Here is a 27,597-nt window from a genome sequence, read left to right on the forward strand (position 1 = left end):
ATTGAATCAGGGATGGAGGCTCAGCAAAATAACAGTAATGAAGAAAATAATGGCTCTAAAGAGTGACAAATCACCAGGACCAGATGGTTTTCATCCCAGGGTTTTAAAGGAAGTAGATGAGCATATTGCAGATGTCCTAACTATAATCTTCCAAGTTCTCTTGATTCAGGAACCGTTCCTTTAGATTGGAAAATTGAGCATGTCACTCCGCTATTTAAGAAAGAGGTAAACCAGGGAATTATAGACTAGTTAGTCTAACATCTGATGTTGGGAAATTGCTAGAGTCTATAATTAAGGACAGGGTGACTGAACACCTTGAAAATTTTCATCTGATCAGAGAGTCAGCATGGATTTGTAAAAGGTAGGTCATGCCTGACGAATGTAATTGAAGTTTTTGACCGGTGACTAAAGCAGTGGACAGGGGAATGTCTTTGGATGTTATTTATATGGACTTCCAGAAGGCGTTTGATAAAGTCCCTGATAAGAGACATATCTAAAGTTGAAGTTCAAGGAATTGAAGGCAAATTGTTGACCTGGTTAGGAAATTGGCTGAGTGACAGGAGACAGAGAGTAGGGATAATGGACAGCGACTCGAATTGACAGGTTGTGACTAGTGGTGTTCCGCAAGGATCTGTGTTGGGGCCTCAACTATTCACCATATTTATTAACGACCTAGATGATGGGATAGAAACCACATATCCAAGTTTGCCGATAACACAAAGATGGGCGGCACTGTAAGCAGTGTAGATGGAAGTATAAAATTAAGAGACATTAATAGATTAAGCGAATGGTCAAAACTGTGGCAAATGGATTTCAATGAGGCAAATGTGAGATCATCACCAGAATGATACCTGAACTTCAAGGGTTAAATTATTAGGAGAGATTACACAAACTAAGGTTGTATTCCATTGAACTTAGAAGGTTAAGGGGTGATTTGATCAACATTTTCACGATATTATGGGGAATTGATAGGGTAGATAGAAACTATTTCTGCTGATTGGTGAGTCGAGTCTAAAAATTAGAGTCGGGCCTTTCAGGAGTGAAATTAGGAAACACTTCTACACACAAAGGGTGGTTTGGAACTCTCATCCGCAAATGGCAATTGATGCTAGGTCAGTTGTTAATTTTAGATTGATAGATTTTTGTTAACCAAAGGTATTAAGGGATATGGGGCAAAGGCAGGTATTTGAAGTTAGGTCACAGATCAGCCATGATCTAATTGAACAGAACAGGCTCAAAGGGCGAAATGGACTACTCCTGTTTCTATGTTATTTCTCCTTTTTCTTTTTCCCACTTCGTTTTGAAAAAAAAAAGAAAAAAATTGCTCAGCCCAGTCTGGATGTAGTAGTCAGTATTTGTGGCTGGTTTCAGAGCAGGTAGCTTTTACATTTTCTGCCAATTATGGATCATGCTGTTGGGATGTTTGTGGCTAGTTCCTGCAGTTATGGACAGATATTTATGGCTAGTTTCACTACACGCAGACATTTGCAGTCATTTACAGTGCCAGATGTGATCATATTTAGACAAAATTGCAGAAAGCTGGAGTTAGCCAGCTTCACAGGAAAAGAGCTAAATAGATTATTTTTGGAAGGATGTGATCGTTCTAATTCACTTGTAATTACACTGAAAATGGCACATTTGCAGTTTTCTGCAGCCAATCCGTAACACAAGCAATAGTTGCCATGGCAATTTTTTGGATACATTTTGTAAATCTAGTTCAATGTTTCTAATAAGGATTGATGAATTCATAAACTGTTATTGTAAAATTATATAACCCTGGCTGAAATAACCAAATGCTAAGTTCAACCATATCATTCTTCGAGCCTTTAAAGAAACCAATAAATGGATAACATCGATTACAAATATAAAGTCATCACTTTATCGTGCGTCATTAACACAGGTAAAATATGACCATTTTTACGATAGTAAGGTATACAGTTTCCAGTACAATTTCATTTTAAACTGAATAGAACAATTCTTTTAACAGTAACTCATGAGCAAGGAAATATATACATGAAATGTACTAAATTTATAAGCTGACCTATATATGCACTGAACCACATGAATATTGATGCAAGCACCCTCTGTAGCTGACTTTACTGCTGACAACATTCATGTTCCATATTTTTTGCTGTCATTTTTGCATTATGCTCATTGATGTGTTCAATCTGTTCTCTGAAAATATTTTCTAGACTTCATAAGGCATTTCTCCACAATTGATGACAGATTTATTTTTTTAATTTATCGGACAATTCTCTCTCACTCAGAACAGCTAAAAACCGCCATCACACATGTTGCCCCAAAGCTATCATAGTCAGCATTCAACAGTTATTCAACAACAATAATGTATTTATATAGCGCATTTAATGTAGTGAAATGTCCCAAGGCACTTCACAGGAGTATTATGCAATAAAAATTTAACACCGAACCACATTAGTAGAAATTAGAGCAGGTGAAAGAGGTATGTTTTAAGGAGCGTCTTGAAGGAGGAAAGAGAGGTATAGAGGCCGAGAGGTTTAGGCAGGGAGTTCAAGAGCTTGTGGTCTAGGCAACAGAAGGCACGGCCACCAATAATCAGGGATGTTCAGGAAGGCAGAATTAGAGAAGCGCAGACATCTCGGGGGGTTGTGGGGCTGGAGGAGATTAGAGAGATAGGGAGGGACGAGGCCATGGAGGGATTTGAAAATAAGGTTGAGAATTTTGAAATTGAGGCATTACTTAATTGGAAGCCAATGTAGGTCAGCATGCACAGGGGTGATGGGTGAGTGGGACTTGGTGCGAGTTAGGACATGGGCAGCCGAGTTTTGGATCACCTCTAGTTTACATAGGGTAGAATGTGGGAGGCCAGCCAGGTGTGCGTTGGAATAGTCAAGTCTAGAGGTAACAAAGGCATGGATGAGGGCTTCAACAGCAGATGAGCTGAGGCAAGGGCGGAGACAGGTGCTGTTATGGCGGTGGAAATAGGTGGTCTTAGTTGTATTGGAGATATGTGATTGAAAGCTCATTTCAGGATCAAATATGACATCAAGTATGACAATATTCAGTTTCTTTAGTCTGAAATGATAGCAATATTGAGACAAATTTCTGCTTTACATTATTGTAAACCACAATGAAAGAATAGAAAGACAGAACTCAAATTTATATTGCGCCTTTCACAACATCAGAATTTCCCAAAGTGCTTCATAGCCATTTAAGTCAAAAATGGCACAGGTCCAAGGTCTGGGAACAGCATGTTTATGGGGTGAACCCATTAATTTTATGATGCTAAACTCGATGCACTAGTAGCAAAACTCTCACACACCCTCTATCTCTATATTGCTTTGTATACAAGCTTTTTTTCTGACTGGCCCGGTGATGTCCTTGACATTTTGCATATGTGATTTGTTCTACATCTATTGTTTTGAATTGCTTTTATTTATTTTTTTTATGTAGTGCTCATTCTCATTCTTTAAACTGTTTTCAATCTGTTTGGATTCGGTCTCAACATTATTTCTGCTTTTACCGAGTTAGCATGTCTCAAATCTTACGGTCCAGCTACATGCCAGCACAGACAAAATGGGCCGAAAGGACTCCTTCTATGCTGTATGATTCTATGGGCTATATTTTACACTTTTGTGCTTATCGCCAAAAAATGGGCATTATTTCCGGCGGGGCCGGTAAAAATGGGTTTTCATATCGGCAGCTTCTCGCCCATTCTCAAAGCACCTCGTCTCTATTTTTGAAATTGGGCGTTACCGCGAGCGATATGAAATGGGTGGTAGCGTTAAATCTTGCCATTTCTCAAGCTGAGAAATGGCTGGCCCCATTGCAATGAAAGTATAATAGCGATTGATCAGAAGCAATAATTTCCTCACTAAAATAGACCTAGAGTAAATCCCCAATAGTCCAGAGTCTGAAAATATGTCTGTTGAGATGGTCACTTTACCTGAGAAGAACTCCAGTGTCAATGCAAACCCCCCCGAAGTTGAAGCAGCCTTTTGAATGAAGCGAACTGCGATTTTAAAAATGGCAGCCACACCGCTGGTTTTAGTTCAGAACAGTTCCATTTTTTCTGGGCGTTTTTTTGGGCGAGCGATATTGTGGGTGATATATGTGTGAGGTGGTGAAAGAGACGATGGGCGATCTCCTGGGCGTTAATTTTGCCAAATGTGCTCTTTAGGCAAAAAAAAAATGGGCAAGTAGTATTATTGAATTTCGGCGATAATTCCGTGTGGAAAGTAACGTTGGGCGATATTATGGCTGTTGATTTTGCCCATTCTGATGATTCCACCTCAAAAAAGTGGGCGGGCGGTATTATTTTTTCCCAGCACTACGCACATGGGGAAAGTAACGCTCGGCGATAAGTTTCCGAAAAATGCCGGATAGTTTCTATTTTGTGACTAAATGGGCAATATATGGACGTTATATGTCATTTCAGCGGTAAAATGGACGTTAAATGGGCGTTAAGCATGCAACGAGGAAACTCTAGCCTTATGTTTGTCTGTCATTCACTGCTGCAACTTTAAGTCTCTGCTTTCCACTCTCTTTTTGGTAGTATTCAGGATTAGAAATTTTCTAGTAGTACAGTATCTAAAAGACCAAGAAAGGTCGCAGTACTGAACTATTAAAACTCAGGTAAAGAAACTCAACTCCTGCTGGTTTCTGCCATCAAGTGGGTGGCACATTCCCAACTCATGACTAAAACGTCAGCCTAGGCCCAATTTGAGCCTCATTTGCATGAAATTAGCAATCTGCGGACACCAGTCAGAGCTTTAGAATTTTCAGCAAGCTCCATACCAAGCCAGCCGACATAGGTCCTAGAACGGGGATGGGATGGAGGGTGAGGGACGAGGAGACATTGGAGGGCGGGGACGTCATAAATTTATCAGTGTGTCATTAACAGCCGGCAGCAGTATTTTTGTGCAGACCCGAAATACATCAACGTTGATTTTTTTGCCCAACAATGGGCGCAACAATGTTTAATTTCTCCTTCTCTATGTTTTATGCATTAAGATTAGCTACTTGTGTTCGGTACTGGAGGGCTGCTGCCACCTGTGGAACCATATCCCAAATGTCAGTGTCTCAGAAAAAAGAATGAAAGTTTAAAAAGGTATATTTTACTCAGATAAAATTACTGGACTGCTGTGTTGTTGAGATAATGTTGAAATTTAAAGAATTAGTAGAAAAGCTCTTCTATCCCAACCTCACTCTCTGAGAACAGGGCCAGAATCCTTTGGTTATCACTGAATCTTTGATACCTGCTATAACTTTGTTACTTGTTGCTGAATTCAGCTTGTTGGGATTCTGAAATTACTCAATGCTAAATTCTGGATACAAAGGAAGTTATATATAAAAACATTTATAAGGATTATACCTGAATTGAGAGGTTATAACGAACAGAAAAGACTGAACAGACTGGGGCTCTTTTCCCAAGAAAAGAGAAGAATGAGAGGCGACCTGATAGAGTCTTCAAAATTATGAAGGGGTTTGACAGGTAGATGTCGAGTAGATGTTTCCACTTGTGTGGAGACCAAAACTAGGGCCTAGGAATATAAGAGGATCACTAAAAAAATCAATAAGGGATTCGGGAGAATGTGGAACTCGCTACCACATGAAGTTGTTGAGGCACATAGCACAGAAGCACTTAAGGGAAAACGAGAGAAGTCCACGAGGGAGAAAGGAATAAAGGACTACGTTGATAGAGTGAGATGAAATAAGGTGGGGGGGAGACTCGTCTGCAGCATAAAACCGGCATAGACATGTTGAGCTGAATGGCCTATTGCTGTGTAAAATTCAATGTAATTCGACATAATATTGTTAAATTGATACAGATACTGGAAAAATAGGATACTTCCATGTTGCTAGTGGGAAACTGCGCTTACACAGTGCTCAAATCAAGAATTGGGGCTCAGTCCAAACACAGCTCCCTTTGGGGAGTGCAGAATTGTGTCGAAGCTTTCCATGTATTATGTAACAAAATATGCAGCATCTATTATAATTGTAGAATTGAATTAGTAATAACATTTTCACATAGTTAAAGCCATTATAAAATATATTTGGGATATTAGATACTATTTAAAATGAAATATAATGGCCCGGATTTTGCGGGGTTGATGGCAGGGTATGTCATAAGTCCTCAGAATGGCTCCGCAAGATCCGGGTTTCCGCGTGCGCTGCGCATGCGTGAAAACCCAGAACTTACAATCTGTCAAGTTTCACATTAACAGATCCTTCGCATCCGCAGCAAAAATACTCGCAGCGCAGAGTTGGGCTATTTGCCAAATTACTGCCCAGCAAATGCCCACGAAACCCTCACGCCTGATAAAAGCATGCATAAAGCCTTCTTTTACCAGTGTAAGGATTAAAATAAATGTTAAAATATTTTTTTTAAATGATTAAAACATACACATATATTTCAAATTAGTTTAGGTAAATTTTGGCCTGTTTTAAAATGTTTGAAATTATTTTTCAAAATATAACATTTTTCTTTCAAATGCTTAAAGGGTTTTTTAATAAATTTTAAACTTGGGAACATTTATTTTTATTTAAGCGGTGTGAATTCTTATTTATTTGGGGATTTCTAATATGCTTATGGGGATTCTGTACATAAATGGAATCTCCATAACCATCATAGGAATCCCCCTTTTTGACTGGTTGACCGGGCCCACATGATCCCAGGGACGCTTGCGAACCGTGTGTGCCCCTGGGATCCTTGGGCCTTTACGCAGGTTACGCCTGCAGGTCCAGGACCCGAAGAATCTGAAGCTCCGGAGACACCAGGTACGTTTGTATTTTTTTTCCAGTTTGGAGGCATAGTCTTCTGGTACCCCTCCAACTGCAAATTCAGTGCCATTATTTTTTTATACAGAAAATGTTAATATTGCTCAACTAATACTCCCTAAAAGCAAATCAATTGTTAAATATATATATCTTTTTTAATTTAAAACATATTTCTAAAGTTTTAAAAGAATTATTTTGTTTTTGAATGGATTGTTAAGTATTTAAAACTGTGCTTCAAATATTGCCTACTTCTGATGGTAATTAATTCACAGTCAGAAATAAAACTTTGGACCTCCTGCCTTGAATTCTGGTACTGATGGGGGTGGGAAATGGGGCTGGAATCCTTTACTGCATCTGATTTTGTCTCAACATTTACAGGGTAACAGCAGAAGTAAATGAAGTGGTCATGACATGGTGACATCATAAATCCAATTCCCCTGCATTTCCACCTTGTTTACCCTGAGTTTTAATCTCACCAGTATAAAACTGGTGTCCAAGGCTACTAGGCACTATAATGGAGGTAGGAGAAGCAATTTTAAAGGTTATTCAGTTACTGTTGATATGAAAACCTTATTATTATGTTAATTTTGTTTTATTTCCTCTGTTGGCAGCTACTGTGCCATCTGCAGTTGTGCCATTTACTGAGGGGCTGACATTTCAGATGGGCAGAAATGGGTTTTCCATTGATGGTAGTAGACCTGAGCTGAGGGATGCCTATGATTTAATCTTCCACTATTTCATCTGTAATCCTACATGAAATAACATCTAGGTGGTCCCCTCAAAAGAATTCATGGGCTTATGCTTTACAACCCCCTTCTCCAGTTTGGGTCTGTTCCCTGATATTATGTGCCATCTTGTCAACCAAACACAGAAGTATCCTTAAGATTCTATAAGCAAAACAAGTACATGCACCGTGACAGAGCTGTGCCAAACCTGCAACCAATCCTGGATGGCAATAAGTGATCATGCATCATGCATCAAGTTGCTTTACAATGATTTAATGTATGGAGCATTTGGAAGATGTCACGGGTACCAAGGTTTTCACTTGTAAGTTGAAGCTTTTTTAGCATGCATACTGGGATCATCCACTTGATACCATCTACCTATTGGATTGGCTTCCCATGGCAACTTCTTTAACATATTCCTTTTTTTTTTGCTTCTGTTGCTAAGTCATACAAGTAGGACACACAGCATTGAGCTTGACCACCATCCCCCAGAAGACATGCTGCTCTGCTGTTCCCAGGGATGGTACCCGCTAGTGCCAAACATGGAAACTGTCCTCATATCCATGCAATACCACTTTCATTTCACCAGCTACCAAATAGGGGATTCAGGTATAGCACTGCTCCATAATGTGACCCTAGGTTCCATTTTTTGCCTCCAGATTTATTTTGTCAGTCACTTCTTTGCCCCATATAGCCTTTGGAAAGGATTTTCTGGCCCTTGAACACTCATTTTGGTCCTGTGCCTTTGTCCTAATACACTAAAACACCACACTTCTGTTTTTATGTCATTGGACTATGGTGACTTTCCTTAGTTATTACACATTTAAAATATTAAAATATTTGCAGCTTTGAAAAGGCTGCTGCAAGTTTTACTCTGCCCCTGCCCCGTTCCTGGCCTATTTCTTTAGATTTTAGTTGCAGCCAGTGCTGCTGAAATGTACAATTTCTCAACTCCCTGCCCTCACTGCCTTGACAAGCCCCAGCACAAGGCGTAAGATGGTCTGGGAACATGTCATTAATTCAAAAGGGATGACCCTGGAAAGTCCTGGGAGTTCAGCCTGATGGAAAGTCAGTGAGCTTTACATTCACAGCCATGCAGTCTGTTTTAACATCAGGATTGGAAAACATAATTTATGGAGCTTCCCTTTGACTGACTCCAGATGCTTTAAAAGAGCATCCAGCATGGCCCAATCCTAACAATGAAAAATCGTATTATGCTTAACTTAAATATATCATAACTAAATAAGGCTGTCTTCCATTTTGGTCTCAAAGGCTTGCCAAAAGATCATGCTTGACACAAATATGGTGCAAATCTGGTTATATGGATCTATACTAGATTTTCTGACCCCTGATCATTCATTCTAGTCCTGCGCCATCAGCCATGGCACTGGAAAATACAGCCTTACATGTTTTAATAATGTTAAATACTATTATGTGATATCAACTACAATACCAAAAGTTCAAGAGGTTACTCTGTACTATATGGCCCCAAAGAAAATACAAACATGAGAACAGCATTACATTTCTCTCTGATGCTGCAACACATGAAGAAATGTAAGCAACCACAGAATATTCAAATTATAAGCAATATCCAGATAATGTGGTTTCTATGGTAATAAACCACCCACCTTGCATTTCATAACCTCCTGAATCGCAATGCAGAACATTTAAATAACTTCCAAAGAAGTTATAATGGTTAGTTATATTGTGTGGAATTAAACGTGAGACTTACCCCACGATTACAATTACAAAGTCCATCAAATTCCATCCATTTCTTACATAAGCATTGGGATGTAACAGCAGTCCATATGCTATAATCTTCAAAAATGTTTCAATTGTAAAAATTATAAGGAAGGCATATTCTACTGTTTCCTGAAAAACATAAGAAAATACACCCATTAGTATGTCACAAAGCAATTGACAAAAACAACATATACAACACCAATTTTAAAATAGGATAGATTTTAAATTAAAATACTTCCAAAGTTTTAACTATGAAATACAAATTGGAAAGCTGCCTGTTATTTCATACTTCCCCAATGTAAAATTTACTTAAATCTGAACTGTAACTTGTCAAGTTGGAAGGTGCATTCACTGCGTTCATAAAAATGTGCCGAGCATTTTTTGTTTGTTTACAAACACGGAAAAGCAGAAATTGTGAGGCTCCACTACAGATGTGGTACCTCAATAAAAAAAAAGGCATGTGGCCCAGAATGAGGGCTACAAGTTTGCAGCTCTATTTCTGAGCCACGCTCATATCTCACTGTTGACTGATAAACAGGTAGGGCTGTCTATGTCATTGCAGGACCGCTGTTGACCAATAAACAGGTAGTAGTGTCTATTGGCATTACAGGACAGACAAATTAAATCCTACTTTACATGATATATGAAGGAAGGAAGGGAAGCAGCTGGAGATTGTAAGGGAAGTCAGATTAGTCGGGCAATACCAGCTCACAGCCAGGCCATCCCAGCACTGCAAACCGGCAGGATACATTGACCCAAGCTCACATTCTAAGAGTTTTCACAGGAACTCAAGTCTCAGCAAGTTGTGTTTCAGTCATGAAGTTCATGGCGAGCTCTGTTCATTGCTGCAGCCAAATATGCAACCAAGGTTCACAGTATTCAGAGTTCTCAACTTTTCTGCCATTGTAGGGAGCCACATGGGACCTTATAAGGTCAGCCAATCTGCAGTGCACTCATCTATAATGCAACTCATCAATATATTCTTTGCCAGGGTAGCTCAATTTGACTGTAATCCCAAATAAATGACTAAGGGCCATCATTTTTTTCCAAATTACCAGATTTTCCAGGGTTGTGATGGGTATTGATTGTACCCATATGACACTGCGTGCCACAAATGTAAAGTCTAATATTTATATTAACCTCAAAGGCTTCCATCAAAGGTCTTAAATTGCAGCTCATTTATGATGATAGACATACCTTTTTGGCCCTCGCAGCTAACCAGGTCCCCTGCTGGTGGGACTCTCACCCTTGACCCATCAAGATTATTTAAATTGGCTGACTTTGTGATTTCTGATAGGATCAGCCTCCTCCTCAGCCAATTTCCCATCCCCCTAAGACATTTCCCCTCAAATCCCCTCTAAATCTTCTACCAATTACTTTAAATTTATACCCCCTGGTTGTTGACCAGGGAAATAGGCCCTTTCTATCCACTATATTTTGGCCCCTAATAATTTTATACACCTCAATGAGGTCTCCTCTCAGCCTCCTCTGTTCCAAGGAAAACAAACTCAACCTATCCAATCTGTCCTCATAGCTAAGATTCTCCACTCCCGGCAACATCCTTGTAAATCTCCTCTGTACCCTCTCCAGTGCAATCACGTCCTTCCTGTAATGCGGTGACTAGAACTGCACACAGTACTCCAGCTGTGGCCTAACCTGTGTTTTATAACCTGAGTTCAAGCATAACCTCCCTGCTCTTGTATTCTATGCCTTGGTTAATAAAGGCAAGCATTCCGTATGCCTTCTTAATCACCTTATCTACCTGGCCTGCTACCTTCAGGGATCTGTGCACATCACTCCAAGAGCGTCCTACCATTTAATGTGTATTCCCTTTCCTTGTTAGCCCCCTCCAAATGCATTACCTCACACTTTTCCAGATTAAATTCCATTTGCCACTGTTCTGCCCACCTGACCAGTTGATTGATATCTTCCCTCAGTCCGCAGCTTTCTTCTTCATTATCAACCACACAGCCAATTTTAGTATCATCTGTAAACTTCTTAATCATATCCCCTATATTCAAGTCTAGATCATTGATGTATACCATAAAAAGCAAGGTACCTAGTTCTGAGCCCTGCGGAACCCCACTGGAAATATCCTTCCAGTCACAAAAACACCCATCAACCATTACCCTTGTTTCATGCCTCTGAGCCAATTTTGGATCCACCTTGCCACTTTGCCCTGGATCCCATGGGATTTTCTTTCATGACCAGTCTACCATGTGGGACCTGATCAAAAGCCTTGCTAAAATCCATATACACTACATCAAACGCACTACCCTCATCGACCCTCCTTGTTACCTCATCAAAAAATTAAGTCAAGTTAGTCAGGCATGATCTTCCCTTAACAAATCTGTGCTGACTGTCCTTGATTAATCTGTGTCTTTCTAAATGAAGATTTATCCTGTCCTTCAGAATTTTTTCCAATTTTCCCACCACCGAGGTTAGGCTGACTGGCCCTTTCTCAGTCTGTCCCTTTCTCCCTTCTTAAACAAAGGTACCACATCAGCAGTCCTCCAGTCCTCTGGCACCACAGCTGAAGCCACAGAGGATTGGAAAATGATGGTCGAAGCCTCTGCTATTTCCTCTTTTGCTTTTAATATTTGGGTTTGTTGTAGTGCTGGCTTAAAATGTGCCATATACAGATTGTACATAAAGAGGCTCTTGAGATGTAGTGCTGCCAAAGCTGCTGCTGTTTAAATGGTGATGAAGAATGACTAGGATTACAACTGGTGAGATATGAGTAAATTTTCCCATCACAATTTCTAAAAATATAAATGGGTGTTTTTTTAGAATCAAAAATCTTTCCAATCTGGCTCAAGATGCTCTTGTCCTGTCAGGACTGACATTAGCAGGAATCAATGCTTTTGATTCAATATTAGATATTTAAAAAAAGGAATTTAGTCGTGTTGCAGCAGGCTAATGTCAGCTCCTGAAGCATGTTGAAGTAGTGTCAAAACCATTTTACATTCCCATACAAATTCCTAAATTGTAATTCATGCACTATTAAAAAGATATGTCCTCCAAAAGCAACACATTTAAGTACTGTAGTATGAATTTTAATTATGAAATGAAAGTTGGCATATTGCCTGCCCAAAGTTTATGTTTGCTGAAGTAATCAGCACAAGAGTTTTAGGAGATTTTCCCTCTCCCAGGGCTGGATAGGAGCAGTCCAGCAGAACTGAGTTGCGACTGTCCAGACCCAGGATTTCCTGTCCTGTACCATTTACAAGTCCTGGGAGCTGGTGGATAGATATGCCCATGTCACTGTCATGGTTAATATTTTTGAAGTAAGTTTAATTCACCTTATTAACAGATTTTTTTTGTTTACTCTTTCCCTTTTTGTTGTTTCCCGGTGTCATACACCATTCTGGCCAAGCAGGCAGATGGTTGACCTGCTGCCAGGCCACCACCAATGCAGTTGGTTCATAATGAGTCATCTTGTGGGAAAAACTGTTGGAATCCATTCAAAGTTTCCCCATCAGATCAGGCTTTTATGACATGTGAACCTGGAGTGCAACTTATGTGCCATTATAAGTGGTCTTCTGCAGTTTAGCCACCTGGTGCCAAAGCCATAGGTGCAATTTCAACACTGGTGTTTAATCCCACTCCATTTTATAAAGTACATAAAATACTGTTTTTATTCCTCATTCTAATACAGAGGAAAAAAAATCTTTTTGTTGTTTAAAGCCATTCAAGAGGTTAAGGGGCCAAAATTGCTCCGGGCTGGATTTGGGGCGATCAATTTGATTTATGTGATTTTATTGCGTCGCCGTGGGAAGCGACGGCCCTAAGATGTAATCGGAGTCTTTGTGTAAAAAAAAATGTTGCTTGCAGTAACGGAGCGTTTGCCCGGCGCTTGCGGGGCAGGACGCTCAGCACCGCGCACAGCACATCAGCACCACGATGCTGATGTCCGTGCGCCGTGGACGTGCCGCGTCACACCGACATGTCACAACGTCCCTCCCCTTTTAAAGGGGAAGGCCCGAGCGAACTCTGCTGACTCTTCAGTGGCGCCCACTGGGCCACCAGGGGGGTGTCGCCCCAAGAGGGGGTGTCAGTCTGCATTTTGGTGCCCCGGCCACACCAGCGGCCACCATTTTCGGGCTGACTAAAAAGTTGACCGACAGAAAAAAAATGGCGGCCGCCAAGCCAACCTCATCCCGCGGGGCAATTTCGGAGGGTGCCCTTTCACCACCGTGCCCAGGCGAAAATTCTTTAGCGTCCTATTGAAGGCGCTAATGAGCCTTTCTGAGAGGGGCAATTTCGGCCCCTAACAGTCAAGTGCAAATGAATTTCGTTGGGTGGTGGTTCATGCCTACAATTCCACAGTTGTTGACTTAACAGTTTCAACTGTATTGTTGCGGGCGAGGGATAAGGACTTTGATTAGTTGGCAGCTCCTTCACCCACGAGGAGAAAATCAGATGGAGAACCATTGTGGAGTGCTTGCATACACCTCCTGGTGGATATTTAAGAAATAGCATTAATGGGGGCACATCAAGAGACCAATCACTTATCTTCTTGGTTGGGTTGGTGTGTTTTTCAGAGAGGCCAACAAAAAAGGAATCGAGAATAATAGAATTCCATTAAGGAGAGAACAAACTCAAAAACAAAATCTATTCATCATTTTACCACCACAGACAACTACAGAAACAAATTACACAGCCCCTTTAATGTAGTGAAACATCCTAAGATGCTTTACAAGGTGTAGAAATGCGTTAGATCACACTGAGCAGGAAATGGAAAAGGCTGGGGAGATGAGTGAGGGTACATTTGAACAGGAAAGTCTTAAGGAGGCTTTTGTAGTAAAGCAGGAACTAAGGAAGAGACTTGCAGAGTGTAAGGCTATGAAGACTCTACCACTGGTAGAGGGAGAGAAGATATACAGAAATCCAGACGAAGCAGCATGGAGTACATGAATTTAATGGACTGGAGAATGGGGTGTCAATGAAAATTGGTGAGGACTGGTACAGTGGGCACTGATACTGGATTTGATTTGATCAGTTGGAGTTTGTGTAGAGTGGAGCTTAGATGCTCGGCTAAGAAGATGTTGGAAAAATAAAACGTGGAGTTGACAAAAGGTGTGGATAAGGATTTCATTGGCTGTCAGACTGAGATAGGGAGGGATATTTTCTAGGTGTAAATAAGCAGTCTTGATTATGGATTGCATGTGAAGTTTGAAGCTCAGCTCAGAGTCGAGCATGACACAGAGGATGCACATATTCAGATTCAGTTTGACCAAACAGCTATGGAGTTGGATTTGGATGTGTAGTTTCTAGTGAGAATGCTACTGGATGGCTTTTATAACAGTGAGTAAACTTTAGCATTGTTGTTGCCAATTTAAGTGTATCTAAGGGTTAAGTCATTGCAGGAGAGCTCAGACACGTGATATGCTCCTCCTGTACCATGTGGGAACTCAGGGACACTTCCGGTGTCCCTGACGACTACGTGTGCGGGAAGTGTATCTGCTTCCAGCTCCTGACGGTCCGCGTTGTGGAATTGGAGCTGAGGGTGGATTTACTCTGGAGCATCCACGATGCTGAGAATGATGTGGGTGGCACGTGTAGCGAGTTGGTCTTACCGCAGGTGACGGGTCCAAAGCCAGATAGGGAGTGGAAGACCTGCAGGAAGAGCAGTGCAAGGAAGGTAGTGCAGGGACCCCTGTGGTCATCCCCCTGCAAAACAGATACACCGTTTTGAGTACTGTTGAGGGGGATGACTCATCAGGGGAGGGCAGCAGCAACCAAGTTCATGGCACCGTGGCTGGCTCTGCTGCATAGGAGGGCAGAAAAAAGAGTGGGAAAGCAATAGTGATAGGGGATTCAATGGTAAGGGGAATAGATAGGCGTTTCTGCGGCCGCAACCGAGACTCCAGGATGGTATGTTGCCTCCCTGGTGCAAGGGTCAAGGATGTCTCGGAGCGGGTGCAGGACATTTTGAAAAGGGAGGGTGAACAGCCAGTTGTCGTGGTGCACATTGGTACCAACGATATAGGTAAAAAAAGGGATAAGGTTCTACGAGACGAATTTAAGGAGCTAGGAGCTAAATTAAAACATAGGACCTCAAAAGTAGTAATCTCGGGATTGCTACCAGTGCCACGAGCTAGTCAGAGTAGGAATCGCAGGATAGCTCAGATGAATACGTGGCTTGAGCAGTGGTGCAGCAGGGAGGGATTCAAATTCCTGGGGCATTGGAACCGGTTCTGGGGGAGGTGGGACCAGTACAAACCGGACGGTCTGCACCTGGGCAGGACTGGAACCAATGTCCTAGGGGGAGTGTTTGCTAGTGCTGTTGGGGAGGTGTTAAACTAATATGGCAGGGGAATGGGAACCAATGCAGGGAAACAGAGGGAAACAAAATGGAGACAAAAGCAAAAGACAGAAATGAGATGAGTAAAAGTGGAGGGCAGAGAAACCCAAGGCAAAAAACAAAAAGGGCCACTGTACAGCAAAATTCTTAAGGGTCAAAGTGTAATAAAAAGGCAAGCATGAAAGCTCGGTGCCTCAATGCAAGGAGTATTCGGAACCCAGGAGAGGGCTCTGAGCTAGTTAGAGTGGGTGAGAGCTCAGATGATCAGGACCCCAAGAAAGAATGCAAAAGGCAGGAGGCAACAGAGCAGAGTAGCACTGGGGTAAGTGTAAACCACAAGGTGATAGTGTGGATATCTGAACGGAATATATGGAATTAAGGACAGTAAAGTAAACGGGATATATGAAAATGTATAAGCCATGGAAGAATAGCTGGGAGAATGTCAGATTGCAAATAGTGCAACATCAGCATAGCTAACAGTCTGTCTCAAGGTTTCAAGTCACTAATCCTGCCAATAATATATAATTATAACATGAAATACATCTGCAGAGTTGCAAGGTCTCAGTAAATAGTCACACCATTAGATTGAAACATTTAGAGGCAATACTTGAGCTTTCAAGAAGAACATCTCATATAGATTGACTAATGAGTGGCTGAGTTAGACTGTCAATCCATTTGTATTTTGTTATCTGATTTCAAAACTGTATAACTGTTAACGCTTTACGATGTAACTGCACCTATCCGTAGGGAGTGTGTACGCTCTATCCAGAGAGTATATCTTCTGTCTGATAGGTCTTATTGGCCGGTAATAAAGACTGCTTTGTTCAAAGCACAAGAGGTATTCAACTCAGTAATTTTACTGAACCAGATTGAGGTAAAAGAATCCGGGAATTAACATTTGGTGTCAGAAGTGGGATCTCAACGGACGACTGCCGAAAACTTGCGAATTAAGAGCCAGACTAGCCTTGGACGAGACGAGGGAAAAGTGGCCACTGGAGTGAGTATGATTTCAATACTGCTCCAGTTTCCCCCGGTTTCAAAAGTCTGAGGAAAGTTTAGCCACTCGCTGGTTCTCAGGTAGTGTCTGAACGAGATCCAGGACAATCTGGTGAATATCTTTCAAACTTAGAATAGGGATAGAGATAGGGAAATTGCGCGATGACGCAAACCAAGCGGCGACTTGGAAAGGGAAAGATAGTTAGAGCTAGATAGGGATAGATGATCAATCATGGATCAAAAAAAAAAAATTAATAGGAAAGAAAAGAGACTCTTGTGAATGTCTGTTTAAATGAGAAATGCTTCTGTGACTTTTACTGTAAAAAAAAGCCGGGGAGTTGTGGTTTGTTTTATCTCAAACAGAATGAAAGTTTGTTTTAACCCTTCGTAGTGTTGTCCTGTATGTGGGAAGTTTAAGAGTGTGAACCTTATTGAATTACGTATATTCGGATAAGTTACGGAGCCAGGAAATGCCCAAAGGATAGGTTTGTTAAAAAAAAAGAAAAAATTACATGGTCCCGGTGGTTAAAAAAAAAAGAAAAACTTGTTGAAAGAAAACATTCAGAGAAGGCACAGCAAAACAACTGAGATGGATTCAAAAGGATTTAAAAAAAAATTATATTAAATAACACGACCTTGAGGCTGGAACAATTGAGATAACGAAAAGCAGTCCACAGCCTACGTGCCAGACTTCTCTCTAGTTATACAAAAAAAAGTAACGTACTAAATAGGTGCTAAAAAAAAAAATTGTTCTGAGATTTTAAATTATGGAAAAAAATTCCACTGCAAAAAAAAAAATAAAATCACTCCTGTCCAATTGGCAGAAAAACTCCATTAAATTAGGGCTTTCATTGACTGATTGAATTTAAACTGCGCAGTAACGCGAAAGGATAGGGAAATTTGGAGACTGAAAGAAATTAATTGAAACATAGAAACATAGAAAATAGGTGCAGGAGTAGGCCATTCGGCCCTTCTAGCCTGCACCGCCATTCAATGAGTTCATGGCTGAACATTCAACTTCAGTACCCCATTCCTGCTTTCTCGCCATACCCCTTGATCCTCCTAGTAGTAAGGACCTCATCTAACTCCTTTTTGAATATATTTAGTGAATTGGCCTCAACAACTTTCTGTGGTAGAGAATTCCACAGGTTCACCACTCTCTGGGTGAAGAAGTTCCTCCACATCTCGGTCTTAAATGGCTTACCCCTTATCCTTAGACTGTGACCTCTGGTTCTGGACTTCCCCAACATTGAGGCTCATAAGAAATCAAAATTAGAAAATTAGGCTCACAGGGAATAAAATGGGGATTTAAATAGAGGATAGGTGTTCAACTCAGGTACGACGTCGACCTTGAATATCACTTGGCCCGTCTAGGCTCTGATTGAATTAAAGAAAAACCCCGCAGCAACTCGGAAGGTAGGGCCGACGCGAACGCGCAGCGGTGCAAACGCACAAACAACGCGAACGCGCAGTGGCGCAAGCGCGCGGCCGAGAGGAGAAGGGCCGAAGCGAACGCGCAGTGACGTAAACGCGCAGTGACGCGAACGCGCAGTGACGTCAACGCGCAGTGATGTAGACGCGCGGTGATGTAAACGCGCAGTGACGCCGACGCGTAGTGACGCAGAGGCGCAGCAACGCGAATCGCGAAAGTCAGTGCTAATGGCAGTAAGTCTTTGTAAGTCTTAAAGTGTTTAGAGTTTTAAGTAAAGTTTTAAGTATTGAAATCGCGCGGCGACGCGAACCGCGCGGCGACGCGGGTAATTGTTAGAAGTCTTTGTCTATTTTGTAAATCGCGTGGCGACGCGAACCGCGCGGCGACGCGGGTAAGTGTTAGAAGTCCTTGTTAATCTTTTAAAGTTTAAAGTATCTTAACTCGCACGGCGACGCGAGCCACGGGTCGACGCGGATTGCGCGGCGACGTGAACTGCGAGGCAACGCGGATTGCGCGGCGACGTGAACTGCGAGGCGACGTGGTAGTTTAGTATTGAAATCGCGCGGCGACGCGAACCGCGCGGCGACGCGGGTAAGTGTTAGCATTAGTAAAGTTTGGTTATTTGGAGTTAGTTAAAGTCAGTGTTAGTTCTGTAAAGTCTGTGTCTATTTTTAAGTTTGTTTAAATTGCACGACGACACGAACGCGTAGCGACACAGTAATACGAGGGGCAGTGTGAAAATGGGTAATCAGTTAGATAAAACCACGGATGCGGATAGTCCGCTACAAAAGTTATGTGAGGAATTCCCTGAAAGAGCTGAAGACTTTAGAAAATTATCAGGAGCCCTGAATAAATTATTAGGGGATGACCAGTGGCCTCTAGGTGACACTAGAAGCGTAGAGGTAGCAAAAAAAAAAGCACAGGGATTAATTTGGAGAAGGGGACGAGGAAAAGGGGATAAAAATTTAATTGCAACCTGGCGACATTATTGTCAGAAATTAAAAGATGCATCACTTCTATCGAGTTGGCAAACAAATGCTATTAAATTAGGACTTGCATTGACAGAGGGAACACATGTTAAAACTGTAGACGTCTTAAAAAAAAGAATGAATGTGCGCACGAGAAACTTGCTAAGAGATCCTCTGGGACCTCTGAGAAAGGTATTGATCAACTACAAGTTAAAATGGCTGGCTTTGTGTTAACCGAGGCTGATGATGAAATTGATGAGTGGCCACTGACTCAGCGCCCAACGGCGCCTCCCGCACCCCCTGGCCTCTTGCTCCAGTCCTCTTCCCAACACCCTCCACCTAACACTCCGGTAAAAAGAGTTAGGAACAACCACATATCACCAAAGCAACAAACCCAAACTGACTCCTCATCCTCTGATAGCGATTCGGATCCCCAGTTTACAAGCAATATAGCCGAAAGGACCAGATCTCACACTCGAAAGGGCGGAACTATATCTCAACATCACAAACAGTCCCGTAAATCTTCTTGTCAACCTACCAGTCCAAGTTGTGAAAGACATAGCAAACACCCCCGCCAATCGAGACGCAGAACTGTCAAGCAGTCAGACAGCTCTGAAACATCCTCCGGCCTAGAAATGATTTCCAAGATCCCAAAGTCCCGACGCCAATTCCCTGTCAGACCAATGCCAAACCCTGATGCACAACAAGCTGCAGACCACCTCTCCATAGATGTCTGTGATCTTCAAACAACTATTTGATTGCTCACGCTATCCGGACAGATGGAGAGGACAGTTAGATATTATTGGCAGGAAAAGAAAGGGGAGGGGGGAGGTGCGCCCCCAACCCGGGTCAAGGCTGAATATGTGACTAGAAAGGAAGAGCCATCTCGGGAGGAAGGATCAATAGAACCGTAGTGTTGCATACAGGATTGGATGAATAAGCAAGGATACGGTTATACTAAACAACCAAACGGCCTGAGCCCTGCTAATAAACCTCCCTATTGTCCCCGGCATGGTATGGGAAGAGGCCGGGACTGGGTAAGAGGAATTGACTGTTTTAATTGTGGGCAGGAAGGACATTGGAATAAAAATTGCCCCTACCGTCAGCATGGAAAAGGAAGAGGAGGAAGAGGAGGGGGGCAAGGGGGGAGAGGAGGATCTTACACTACTTCTCCCAGAACAACCCCTTTGGTCAATTGTCCCCCGATTGACTACGCAGCTTGATTGTGCAGGGATCCTCCCCGGACGACAACCCATTCTGAATGAGTGGCAACCCTTTTTGATAGATACGGGAGCCTTCATGTCTTCTGTACAATCAAAGCTTAAACTCCCTGCCTCTACTGAAACACAGGAACTTTCAGGATTCCTGGGACAAATCTCGACATTCCCAGTGTCAGAACCGGTTAAAATGGGTTACCAGGAAGAATCGGTGGAACATCGAGTTGTTATCACAACCAATCTGGACTGTAACTTGATGGCTAGAGACCTCCTTTGCAAATTCTAGTTGCATTTGGAGTATGGAGATTATTGTAAAACAGGAAACCCTTAAGCGGCAGTATTATACCACTAGAACCCCTCAGTGGTGGTCTCTGGACCTGCCGCAGGCACCCTATCACGTGACCCTAGCATACGATCCCAGTGGAAAGAATCAGGACCTGCAGAACTTTTATCAGGATCACGAAGGGGAAGAGAAGGGAATTCTATTAAGGGCTAGAGTGACTGGACTGGAAAGAGAGGCAGATTTTGTGGAAGTGGATAAGAATCTGTGGGACAATATGTATGAATATAAAGGGGCTGCAGGAGGGGTCAAAACTAAAAATCATGGTTCAAAAACGAGTATTAAAACACTCTACCTAAACGTACGCAGCATTCAAAATAAAGTAAATGAGTTGACGGCACAAATCATTACAAATGGGTATGATTTGGTGGCCATGACAGAAATGTGGTTGCAGGGGGGGGCCAAGACTGGGAATTAAACATACAGGGGTATCTGACAATTCGGAAAGATAGACAAGAAGGGAAAGGAGGTGGGGTAGCTTTGTTAATAAAGGATGATATCAGGGCAGTTGTGAGAGACGTTGAATCACTGTGGGTGGAGATTAGAGATAGTAAGGGGAAAAAGTCACTGGTGGGCGTAGTTTATAGGCCCCCAAGTAATAACTTCACGGTGGGGCGGGCAATAATCAAGGGAATAATGGAGGCATGTGAAAAAGGAACGACAGTAATCATGGGGGATTTTAACCTACATATCGATTGGTCAAATCAAATCGCACCGGGTAGCCTTGAGGAGGAATTCATAGAATGCATACGGGATTGTTTCTTAGAACAGTATGTTACAGAACCTACAAGGGAGCAAGCTATCTTAGATCTGGTCCTATGTAATGAGACAGGAATGATAAACGATCTCCTAGTAAAAGATCCTCTCGGAATGAGTGATCACAGTATGGTTGAATTTGTAATACAGATTGAGGGTGAGGAAATAGTGTCTCAAACGAGCGTACTATGCTTAAACAAAGGGGACTACAGTGGGATGAGGGCAGAATTGGCTAAAGTGGACTGGAAATACAGACTAAATGGTGGCACAGTTGAGGAACAGTGGAGGACTTTTAAGGATTCTTTCATAGTGCTCAACAAAAATATATTCCAGTGAAAAAAAAGGGTGGTAAGAGAAGGGATAACCAGCCGTGGATAACCAAGGAAATAAAGGAGAGTATCAAATTAAAAACCAATGCGTATAAGGTGGCCAAGGTTAGTGGGAAACTAGAAGATTGGGAAAATTTTAAACGACAGCAAAGAATGACTAAGAAAGCAATAAAGAAAGGAAAGATAGATTACGAAAGTAAACTTGCGCAAAACATAAAAACGGAAAGTAAAAGCTTTTACAGATATATAAAATGGAAAAGAGTGACTAAAGTAAATGTTGGTCACTTAGCAGATGAGAAGGGGGATTTAATAATGGGAAATATGGAAATGGCAGAGACCTTAAACAATTATTTTGCTTCGGTCTTCACAGTGGAAGACACAAAAACCATGCCAAAAATTGCTGGTCACGGGAATGTGGGAAGGGAGGACCTTGAGATAATCACTATCACTAGGGGGATAGTGCAGGACAGGCTAATGGGTCTCAAGGTAGACAAGTCCCCTGGTCCTGATGAAATGCATCCCAGGATATTAAAAGAGATGGCGGAAGTTATAGCAGATGCATTTGTTATAATCTACCAAAATTCTCTGGACTCTGGGGAGGTACCAGCGGATTGGAAAGCAGCTAATATAACGCCTCTGTTTAAAAAAGGGGGCAGACAAAAGACAGGTAACTATAGGCTGGTTAGTTTAACATCTGTAGTGGGGAAAATGCTTGAAGCTATCATTAAGGAAGAAATAGCGGGACATCTAGATAGGAATAGTGCAATCAAGCAGACGCAACATAGATTCATGAAGGGGAAATCATGTTTAACTAATTTACTGGAATTCTTTGAGGATATAACGAGCATGGTGGATAGAGGTGTACCGATGGATGTGGTGTATTTAGATTTCCAAAAGGCATTCGATAAGGTGCCACACAAAAGATTACTGCAGAAGATAAAGGTATGCGGAGTCAGAGGAAATGTATTAGCATGGATAGAGAATTGGTTGGCTAACAGAAAGCAGAGAGTCGGGATAAATGGATCCTTTTCGGGTTGGAAATCGGTGGTGAGTGGTGTGCCACAGGGATCGGTGCTGGGACCACAACTGTTTACAATATACATAGATGACCTGGAAGAGGGGACAGAGTGTAGTGTAACAAAATTTGCAGATGACACAAAGATTAGTGGGAAAGCGGGTTGTGTAGAGGACACAGAGAGGATGCAAAGAGATTTAGATAGGTTAAGCGAATGAACTAAGGTTTGGCAGATGGAATACAATGTCGGAAAATGTGAGGTCATCCACCTTGGAAAAAAAACAGTAAAAGGGAATATTATTTGAATGGGGAGAAATTACAACATGCTGCGGTGCAGAGGGACCTGGGGGTCCTGTGCATGAATCCCAAAAAGTTAGTTTGCAGGTGCAGCAGGTAATCAGGAAGGCAAATGGAATGTTAGCCTTCATTGCGAGAAGGATGGAGTACAAAAGCAGGGAGGTCCTGCTGCAACTGTACAGGGTATTGGTGAGGCCGCACCTGGAGTACTGTGTGCAGTTTTGGTCACCCTACTTAAGGAAGGATATACTAACTTTGGAGGGGGTACAGAGACGATTCACTCGGCTGATACCGGAGATGAGGGGGTTACCTTAAGATGATAGATTGAGTAGACTGGGTCTTCACTTGTTGGAGTTCAGAAGGATGAGGGGTGATCTTATAGAAACATTTAAAATAATGAAAGGGATAGACAAGATAGAGGCAGAGAGGTTGTTTCCACTGGTTGGGGAGACTAGAACTAGGGGGCACAGCCTCAAAATACGAGGGAGCCAATTTAAAACCGAGTTGAGAAGGAATTTCTTCTCCCAGAGGGTTGTGAATCTGTGGAATTCTCTGCCCAAGGAAGCAGTTGAGGCTAGCTCATTGAATGTATTCAAATCACAGATAGATAGATTTTTAACCAATAAGGGAATTAAGGGTTATGGGGAGCGGGCGGGTAAGTGGAGCTGAGTCCACGGCCAGATCAGCCATGATCTTGTTGAATGGCGGAGCAGGCTCGAGGGGCTAGATGGCCTACTCCTGTTCCTAATTCTTATGTTCTTATGTTCTTATGAATTGCGCAGCCCATGACCTTCTTGATGCAGTGGTGAACAGCTCCCTAACTAATATAGCAAATGTCAGCAGATGCTGCATGAAAGGGTCCAGTCGAAAATAAATTCAAAGTAGTGTTGACTTTAACTGGTACAGACAATGCTGTTCTTCTGATGAAAATAGGCTGCACGTATTCAGCCAGCAATTGGCATATTTCTCCAATATTTTCACTGGCGGGACAGGCAGTGAGAAAAGTCTATGCAAGGCCGTCCTGGTCTGTGAGATCCTGGAGAGTGGTTAAAGTGTGGAGGGAAGAGGCACTTTCTATATTGCCTGAGTCACAGTCTCTAATCTAGCCTCTTCCACGTCATCATACTCCTCATAACATAAAAATAGATCAATGCCCATTGGAAAATACATGTCCCTTGTGCAACACAGAACTGTGAGCAGAGTTTGGTGAAACCAGCTGCAAAAGTTCTGCCTGAACCTCCAAACTATTAAAGAGATCAATATGCAGGCATATGTTCCAAGTTTCAAGTTTCAATTGATTGAACCTAATCTCCCCCCACAGGATCACTCCACATTAAAATTGGCCAGGCGCAAAAATACAAGAAAAGCTGCCAAACTGACTATCATTTCCCTTGCAGAGTCAGTTGAAGTATGCTATCTCATATCATATTAATCCATATGGCAATGTCCTCTTACAATTCTCATGGGGTGGATTTTCCAGTCTTTTGCGCTTTGGTTTATGCCCTGGAGGGGCGGCAATGGTGGCGGTGAGGTCTTCTGCGCGGGCGGTCAGCCTCCAGCGCCCCGCCGGTGTTTTTGGGGCCGGTTTTGCGGCGGCGTGGAGCAGTATCACTCTAAAGAACCGCACCGGTGTGCAACGCCCCTGGTTCCGACACAGACGCACCTGTTGAATCCTGCCCAATCCGTACGCCCCACAGTGCGCCCCGCTGTGACCACATGGGAAAACGGACGGTCCAACCTAAACCAACTGCAGAGAGGTAAGTAATGTCGTCCTTAGGTAAGTGTGATTGTTTTTTCTTTCAACTTTTTTTGCAATTTATGTGTGGTGACATGGGCTATGTATTGGGAATGTTTTTGTGGGGGTTTTTCAGGGGGGTTTTTCTCCCCAGGCGTCTCTCGAAGCCCTCCCGGGCTGGCTTTTCAGTTTAGGATTTTCCCATGCATAGGCCTCCCTTAGTGCTGCGCCCCAGACTCAGGGCCCAGCTGCCCAATTTTGATGACTGAGACGCAAACTGCTCCCGGGTGCAAACTTTACTGCCCCGCCTCCATTACCGCCCCAAAATCATCAAAGCCAAAAATCCACCCTTTTATGTTTTAAAATTGTAACCATATTGTCACAATAAACTTCTGTCATCCCACACATGAATGTGCATTGCATATGCCATCACGACTCCAAAATAATTATTGCTTTGAAATCTTTAATTTAACTGCTTTGCTAGTTTGAGTGAGTCAGTCAGTGTCAGCACCAGAAACATTATCAACTTGGAATATAATACATTCAAAGTTCAATCACTATCAGAATTCTTCTTTGAAAGTTCTTTCGCAATTTATTTCAATCCTGCTTTCTCTGTGAAACAAAGAATTCTAAATGTGAGGTTAAAACCACTATGATATTTTAAAAAACCTTCTCCAAAGCAAAAACTAGCTCTGAAATTACAGTCGGAAGCTTCTTTCAGACGAACGCCTCTGATCGGAGAATTTTTACCAATTTCTGGTCCTCGAGGTTCGGACGCAGCAGGTGCAATCATATGTGACTGCACAACCAATCAGGTACAGTATTCTCCTTCATAGCAATGAGAACTCCGTATCTACAAGTTCTCATTGCTATTAATGAGGGAAAAAAACAAACACACTAAACACCGTAATAAAAAATAAAAAACACACCTCACATACTTAAAATTAATTGAAATTAAAGTTAATAAATGTCATAGAAAAAAAAGCCAATTTAAAAAAAAAGGTTTTTAATTATGGGTTAAAATAAACTTACTGTAAGGGGAGGGTTTTTAACAATAAAATGTGTTTTTCAAATTTTTTTTTATGATGTTTTTGTATGTTTTAAAACTCTTATGCCTGTAAAAGTAAGCTATGCGCCTGCTTTTATCAGGTGTAACAGTTTTCAGGACAGTTGCTGGGCATGATATGGATAAATATCGCAATCTTGCCCATGCGAATGTCCTCGCTTCTGAGATGCGGAGGATCTGAAGCTTGACAGATCGGGGAAGCCGGTTTTCAATGCGTGCACATTGTGTGCTGAAAAACGGCTTTTGCGATGCCTTCCCAGGTCGGTAGATACTCCGTTCGGACCCGGGGAGGCCAGGACTTCCAGGCCATTATCTGTGCAATCTTATTTTTGAATCCTTTGACATGGAGTCTAATTTTCCAGTATCACCCCTGCTACAAAACTTAAAAAACACAAGGGTACAAATTCTAGTTGTGCAGCATAATGGGCCCAAGTTTTGGCTTTCCCTTAGTACGGCGCACCTCCGAAAGGCACACCTATTTCGTAGAACAAAAAGTGCGCCTTTTACCTACCTCCGTATTCTCCGATATTTTTCGGGCACTTTCCAGGTCGGTGCCCCCAGCAGGATCTGCTGGGGGCGAAGCCAAGGCATCACACCGAAGAACTGCCAACAGGGGCTAGCTCACAGCATCATATTTAGTGCCGGCAGTCCTGCGCATGCGCGCTGGAGCATACGCGCATGCATAGTGGCACACAAGCATTGGCACTCGGCCATTTTTAAAGGTACATGAAGAACAATGCTGTTTGCTTTTGTGGAGCTGTGGAAAGGCTTGTGAGTGATTTTTTGTGCCTGAAGGAGTGCTTTTAGCAGCACTGTGGAAGAAATCACCTGCTGAAATCAGTGACTGCTGTTTGTTGCTGCTAAACTTCCAGAACAAGTGCTGCATAGGTGCATGCAAAATAAGGATTGTGTGTTTTGAAAAATCAGAGTGTCAATTCAATACAACAATGGAACAACGTCCACCAAGAACAAAGAATTTCTTGCATGAGGAATTGGAGACATTAGTTAATGTAATTGAGCAGAGATGGCTGGAGCTGGATACCAGCAATAGAGGTCGCACAAAAGTGCCACCCAAAGAAATGAAGTAACGTTGGAACCAAGTTGCAGAAGATTACAGCGCAGTAGTGCATACCATGAGATCTGGAAGCCAGTGTAAAAAGAAATGGCACAACCTTGGTCAAGTAGTTAGTGTAAGTAATATTTTCATTTTTCAATGGAACCTTAATTGTAAATGTGACCATCTGTATATGTCCCACCCTGCAGAAAGACGCACTCTGTAAAAAGTTATATTTTAATCTTTGCAGAAGAAATTGGCCCACAACAAAAGGGAAAGAACTCGAACAGGAGGCAGTGTGCCAAATCTGCATCCACTGACACCCTTGGAACAGGGGGTCACTGCTTTGATGAGTCGTACATGGAGAAAAGCAATCAGTACTGCACAAGCTGGGCCCACACGCGAGAGAGAGGGTAAGTCCTGAAAATGCATCGTGGCCCTTCAAATCAACCTGCTCCCTGGCCTGCTATGTGTGAGACTACTCATACCACCCATCCTGTCCCCTCCTGTGCTGCTAAACATTTGATTGTTCTGATATATTTTGCAGAAGATGATGCCAATCCTGAAGATCCAGAAGAACCAGATGCGGACGATCCAGACCAAGGGTGGCTGCAGGGGTTGACTGAAATGTCTTCAGGGGAGACTTTAGAACTTAATATTTATGAGCCCACATTAATGGACATCAGTGTTACAAACCCTTGCATAGGTTCTGGTTCCAGCTTCTATGGTTTCACAGGTTCCGATGTTGCGGGTCCCAGTGGTGCTGCTGGTGTAATGCAGCAGTTTACACCCACTGCCCCACCGTCCCATCCTGCGCCTCCCACTGGAGTGGTGCCGCATGCAAGACCCAGGGCCCCA

The 27,597-nt window shown here is 42.4% G+C and overlaps 1 protein-coding gene across 1 annotated transcript in view; it reads right to left on the reverse strand.

Moving 5' to 3' along the window:
* Positions 1-27,597, reverse strand: part of cacna1db (calcium channel, voltage-dependent, L type, alpha 1D subunit, b) — a 760,213-nt gene that overhangs the window by 431,688 nt on the left and 300,928 nt on the right. Inside the window, exon 4 of the mRNA XM_070894765.1 lies at positions 9,217-9,356. Coding sequence (XP_070750866.1) covers positions 9,217-9,356 — 140 coding nt within the window. The remainder of the gene's footprint in view (positions 1-9,216; positions 9,357-27,597) is intronic.

The sequence above is a fragment of the Pristiophorus japonicus genome, chromosome 12 (assembly GCF_044704955.1).
Source record: "Pristiophorus japonicus isolate sPriJap1 chromosome 12, sPriJap1.hap1, whole genome shotgun sequence".
NCBI classification, from domain to species: domain Eukaryota; kingdom Metazoa; phylum Chordata; class Chondrichthyes; family Pristiophoridae; genus Pristiophorus; species Pristiophorus japonicus.